Source organism: Eleutherodactylus coqui, chromosome 8 (genome assembly GCF_035609145.1).
Source record: "Eleutherodactylus coqui strain aEleCoq1 chromosome 8, aEleCoq1.hap1, whole genome shotgun sequence".
NCBI classification, from domain to species: Eukaryota; Metazoa; Chordata; class Amphibia; order Anura; family Eleutherodactylidae; genus Eleutherodactylus; species Eleutherodactylus coqui.
The window spans coordinates 207,965,400-207,971,097 of NC_089844.1; the positions used below are offsets into that span (position 1 = coordinate 207,965,400).

General features: G+C 53.6%; 2 protein-coding genes across 2 annotated transcripts; one reads left to right on the plus strand and one right to left on the minus strand.

Moving 5' to 3' along the window:
• Positions 1-1,049: 1,049 nt before the first annotated feature.
• On the minus strand, positions 1,050-1,456 carry LOC136577802 (histone H2B 1.1-like). The gene has a single exon (XM_066577726.1). It carries the CDS (start codon positions 1,454-1,456, stop codon positions 1,076-1,078), a length of 381 nt encoding a protein of 126 aa, XP_066433823.1. The 3' UTR covers positions 1,050-1,075.
• A 338-nt stretch (positions 1,457-1,794) lies between these two features.
• On the plus strand, positions 1,795-2,235 carry LOC136577803 (histone H2A type 1). Its single transcript, XM_066577727.1, has one exon. It carries the CDS (start codon positions 1,795-1,797, stop codon positions 2,185-2,187), a length of 393 nt encoding a protein of 130 aa, XP_066433824.1. The 3' UTR covers positions 2,188-2,235.
• Positions 2,236-5,698: the final 3,463 nt, after the last annotated feature.

The following is a 5,698-nucleotide window of genomic DNA, read 5'->3' on the forward strand; positions in this document are numbered from 1 at the left end:
TGTCGTCTGCCTCCGACCCTTTGTGCACCCCACTGCTTCGGTCACACACACTCCATGTAACCCGTGTAATCACTGACGGGGCATCTGATAGAGCGGCGATCAGGGCTGCCGGTATCTGATCAGCAGGGGATACACTGTGCTCAGAGTACCGCGAGCAGCAACAGTCGCCGATTATCTGATGGCTTTATTGTCCGGTGCGGCGCCACTAAATCTAGGTAGAGCGCCGCACAGTGCCCACCAGTATGGAGGCGTCTGCGGGTCACCCGGATGGTTTAGAGATCTGCCTATTCCCAGGTCCGCTCACTATCAGCTCCCCGGCCCGGCTGTCACGTATTCACCATTTCTGAGAGAACAGTTGGGGTTATCAGCGAGCTGCCGGGACGGGTACATATCGGGGGAAGCATGCGGCCGGCGCTGTACACTCCACCGATCACACTCGGGTAATATCCCGGACTCCCGCGCTGGGTTTCTAAATATTCCCTAAAGTGTGCTGGAACTGCACCTTGTCAGGATTTCTCCCCGTCGGCGATCCTCCTAGTTGCTCTTTACCATCCGCAGCTTTCTTCTAATTCATCCCAGCTGCATTACTGCTGATATAAACCACGGGTTCTGAGCAGTCCGTCAGGGCATCGTCCATAACAATGCTGCGGCCGCTTTGTCCTCACACCGGGAGCAATGCATCAACACCCGGCAGCCGCGCCGACATAACGGCGGTCTATCCCCACCTACTGCCAGCAGGAGACATGATTGCTATTGCTGGAAGGCAATAGGACAGAGCCCCCCGAGCGCTTGTGGACACGGGGAAGAAAACGGAGCCCCAAACCGCAGCAGGCGGTGGAGTCGGAGATGATCATCTGTGTTCCGCTGCTGCCTCCCCCAATAATGCCATTTATACTGCACGATGCAGAAGAGACACCAGAGAGAACTAGCACACAATCTGGTTATCATTCCCTCTACAGCAACGTATTACAATAACCTACACACCGACTAGGAGGTGACAGCTCTGCTGTAGACGGGGTGGGTGGCTCTTAGAAGAGCCTTTGGGGTGATCGTGCACGGCGGACCACTAGACAGATTACTTGGCGCTGGTGTACTTGGTGACGGCCTTGGTGCCCTCGGACACGGCGTGCTTGGCCAGCTCTCCGGGCAGCAGCAGGCGCACGGCGGTCTGGATCTCCCGGGAGGTGATGGTGGAGCGCTTGTTGTAGTGAGCCAGGCGGGAGGCTTCCCCTGCGATGCGCTCGAAGATGTCGTTGACGAAGGAGTTCATGATGCCCATGGCCTTGGAGGAGATGCCGGTGTCGGGGTGGACCTGCTTCAGCACCTTGTACACGTAGATGGCATAGCTCTCCTTCCTGGTCTTCTTACGCTTCTTGCCGTCCTTCTTCTGAGTCTTGGTCACGGCTTTCTTGGAGCCCTTCTTGGGCGCTGGAGCAGACTTGGCGGGATCAGGCATGATAACGTAGAGCTACTTTCCTCACTAGAGAGAACAGAGTTCCTGCACCTCCCAGCGCTGCGGTATTTATAGCGGGGCCATGCAAATGAGTACCGCCGTCTGCTTGCTGTCTACTGGAGCAGCAAAACATGTGACCCCTGTGAGCGTCATTAGCCACGCCCAGTGCAGCTCATTGGTTCTTCCTCAAGTCTGGCCTCTATTGGGGGGATTGAAAGCTACCCAATTAGAAGAGAGGAGGGCGGAGCAGCAGGTTATAAAAATCAACAGAAGGGCTCTTCTCCTTATCACTACTTTCAAAGTGTTTTTTTTCTCCTAGTGCGCCTTTCCTGTGCTAGAAGATGTCTGGACGCGGCAAACAAGGAGGCAAAGTCCGTGCTAAGGCCAAGACTCGCTCATCCCGGGCAGGGCTGCAGTTCCCTGTCGGCCGTGTACACAGGCTTCTCCGCAAGGGCAACTACGCTGAGAGGGTGGGCGCCGGCGCTCCGGTCTATCTGGCAGCAGTGCTAGAGTATCTGACCGCTGAGATCCTGGAATTGGCTGGCAATGCCGCCCGGGACAACAAGAAGACCCGCATCATCCCCCGTCACCTCCAGCTGGCTGTGCGCAACGACGAGGAGCTGAACAAGCTGCTCGGTGGGGTGACCATCGCCCAGGGAGGCGTCCTGCCCAACATCCAGGCCGTGCTGCTGCCCAAGAAGACCGAGAGCAGCAAGACGAGCAAGAGCAAGTGATCGCGCCGATCCCTCCATAGAACCAAAGGCTCTTCTAAGAGCCACCCACATGCTCCTTACAACAGAGCTGCGCCGCTTCTATGCTGTGATACTCGGCGGCCGGTACGCCGGCTGCACCGGGAAACTAAAACTGTACAGGACTTTCCACAAGGAGGCGGAGATTGGGGCGGATGCCAATTTGGCCATCCCTGTCACCGGCAGAAGCGCACAATCGTCCTGCTCTAGGTGACCTCATGTCCAGAGGACGGGCGGCTGTAGGACTCGCTCACCAGTCCGTGCGATAACGGGTTAACAGAGTCCTCTGTTAGGTCACGTATATACAAGAATCAGAACGCTTCAGTTGTGTTTCGGACAGAACACCCAGCTTTCTCAGGGTCCTGCGTGGGCTGTATGCTTACAAAGCGTTGCAGCCGCATCATCCAGCCCTCTCAGAGCTCTGCACGGTCGCCCCCTTAGAAGTGCGCTCATCATGTCACTCCACAGCCATGCCCTTTTTATGGAGGTGGAGCTATATCACCCAGCATTCCCAGAGCCCTGCACGGCACAGGCTGGTTTTGGATTATAGTAAACCTACAGGGATTAGACGTCCTCTTGCGTTACGGGTGGAGCAGGTAGAGGATTCCACCGCCCGTCGTAGGGCTGGGATTAGGGGGTGTATCTGAGGGTTCTTTACCTCCAGCCCCGAGCGCCTCTATATCAGACGGCCTGGTCACTGATTACACGTGTTACATGGATGGATGGAGGACAGGAAGAGCGGGAGACGCGATCAACTGAGCGGGAAGTTCAAAATCTCCGGTGATCAGCCAATGAGCGGGAAGAATCTGACTATAGCCCCGCCCATAGGCGGCACTAAAGCCACCCGACCTCCAACGGCAGGTCTGTTAACCCTTCACCGCACTCATTAATTCAGGCCCAGCTCCTCGCGTATTATAAACATAACCTGCCTGCCCTAAATAGGTTAAGGGGTTTAAAAGCGTGCCGTGACCGCAGCCTGAAGCGCACCCTGACGGGGAGGCTGCTACACCCCCGCTGTATCATGTCAGAGCGCATAGACCATCACCGCTGCTGACGACCCCACAAGGAGTTGGATTACAGCCTTTCCTTGGAAGTGGTGGGCGGCTCTGAGAAGAGCCTTTGTGGTATGGAAAAAGAGCAGAATTCTTAACCTCCGAAGAGGACACAGCAAGAAGTATAAGACGGGAGCTAACATAACCTGCTGCATAGGTGAGATCATTACCATTGCCAGGATATATATGGTTGCCCATGGATCGCCGTGTTCCTGACTGCTGCGGGTGTGACACCCCAATGGTTCACAAGCACTACGCTCAGCATCGGCGCAGGGTGATGTTCACAACTACTCTGGTAGATAGATATGCACCGAAGAGCAGTGTGCACCACAACTGAAATGCATAACCCTGATGAAAAGCCTGTGCGACACCAGGGTACCACACTCAGCACGGCGACAGGGAACGCATGCGCTGTAGGAACGAGCCGCACGCCATGCTATGCTGAATGGTAGCACCGCTACAGGGAGGATGAAGCCTGGCCCTAACCTAGTAAGGGAGGTGAAGGGGCCCTGCCTTAAAGAAGAGTAGTAGCCTCGATAGAGACGGCCCCACGGTCTTCCTCCTGGGCCCTGTCTGTCCCTGAAAGGACCCCTGGAGAGATGAACCGAACAGCAAAGCAACACAGAAATGAAAAACAGAAATGCAACTGAAAAGGAACCCACAGCTACTCCTCTGCAAGTAGAAATACACCCAGCACAGAAGAGCTCCAAACTCCAGGGACTCCACTATGGAACAGAATAAGCAGCACTGAGCAAAGGGAGGCGTGAGAATATATAGCCACTATGCACATGGGAACTGGCAGAGTGAATGGGAAACCACAACATCACCCTACTCCCAGGCATGACTAATCCAGCATGCATCAAAGACAGGCAGCACCAGCAGTCTCTCCACATGGTGCATTAACCCCTGTCCTTCATAACAAGGCAACAGGTCTGGACCTGCGTCCAGACCACCATGCCCCAACAGCGTCAAGGTACCACAGGACCCTTCACTCCTAACCGTTGAAGAGGATGGACTCCTCAAGCACGCCTCAATCACCCGCATTTATAGAAGGCAGACATCTTGTGACGGTACAGATATTGGTACTTTTGCAGACATATCCCAGCCACTTTCAGACATTAGCCCCTTATATGCTGCAGCTGTGCAATGCATACAACAGAGTACTAGACCCTTAGCACGGCACATCCACATAAAATACATGGCATGCATGACTACACGGGCACTACCCCCCCCCCCCCCCCTCAATAAGAAAGTGTCTTATTAAAATGATTGTCCTTCCCCAGTAGCTATACTGGCTACAACAAGCAGACATGTTTCAATAAAGGCCCATTTAGCTAGCTGAAAGACCACGATGAGCCTTATCCATGCTGCATGCTGCATTCTCAGCGGGATACCGCTGATACTATTCTTTTAGCTGGTATCCCGCTTGGGAAACACAGCCGGAATATGAAGAAGACAAGCGCTCCAGCTGTGTTCTGCATACCCCGCTAGGAGCGCTTAGCAGGATATCAGCTGAGCGCTCTGAGAAGACAACAGCTGTATGGAGAAGATAGCGGTCCCGCTTGTATTCTGCATACAGCGTGAGCCTTCATTTACACGCTTATGCAAAGCGAACGCTCAAAACTGTCCCATGAACTGCCGTGTGCGTGGATTTTGAGTGATAATCGTTGTGTCTAAATGGGCCTTTAGAATTCTCTTCATTAAACACTGGGAGATACTTAAAAGTGATATTTGCCTAATAGATACCATAACCCCCAGGCCCAATATAGTATTCTGTAAGGACGCATCAAAAACATAGGGGCAATTTATCTACCCTACCGGCAGGATCCTATAAGTGCCAGCATGGAAGATGCACACGCTGCAACAATATAGCACACCACATGCAGCAAGCGGAGATATGACCGGGCACATTCACGACAATACAATACTGTTTAATCTGTAACCCGTCCGAAGTGGAGACTGACTTCAGATGGCCACCAAGCTCCAGTATTCATCATTCTATACGGCCCGTGTCACACCAGATTGATGACATCACAATGCACAGTCAACTGCCAGACAGGAGGGCTCATTAGCATGCAATGTGTTTGTATGTCTGTCTGTCTATCTTTAGATATACTATGTAATCAATATAAATGGTAGAATCCACATTGATATAATTAAGGTAATAACTAGAGATGAGCGAGCACACTCGTCCGAGCATTAGGGGACTGGAGACGAACACCACGGGGTACTCGAGTCAATTCCATTTCCTTCCTCGCATGTTTAGCGCCATTTTCTAGCCAATAGACATGCGGGGAAGGCATTACCACTTCCTGCTGTGACATGCCAGCCGTATCCCACACCCCAGCAGTGAGTGGCGGGCGAGATCAGGTGACCGCCGAGTACCTAAAGCGGCCCCGCCCGCGGCTCGCCTCAGACAAACGCTGGCAGAGGTTAGGGAAAGT

Coding starts and splice junctions, on each gene's coding strand:
- LOC136577802 (XM_066577726.1), bottom strand. CDS start 1,456: ATGCCTGATCCCGCCAAGTCTGCTCCAGCGCCCAAGAAGGGCTCCAAG.
- LOC136577803 (XM_066577727.1), top strand. CDS start 1,795: ATGTCTGGACGCGGCAAACAAGGAGGCAAAGTCCGTGCTAAGGCCAAG.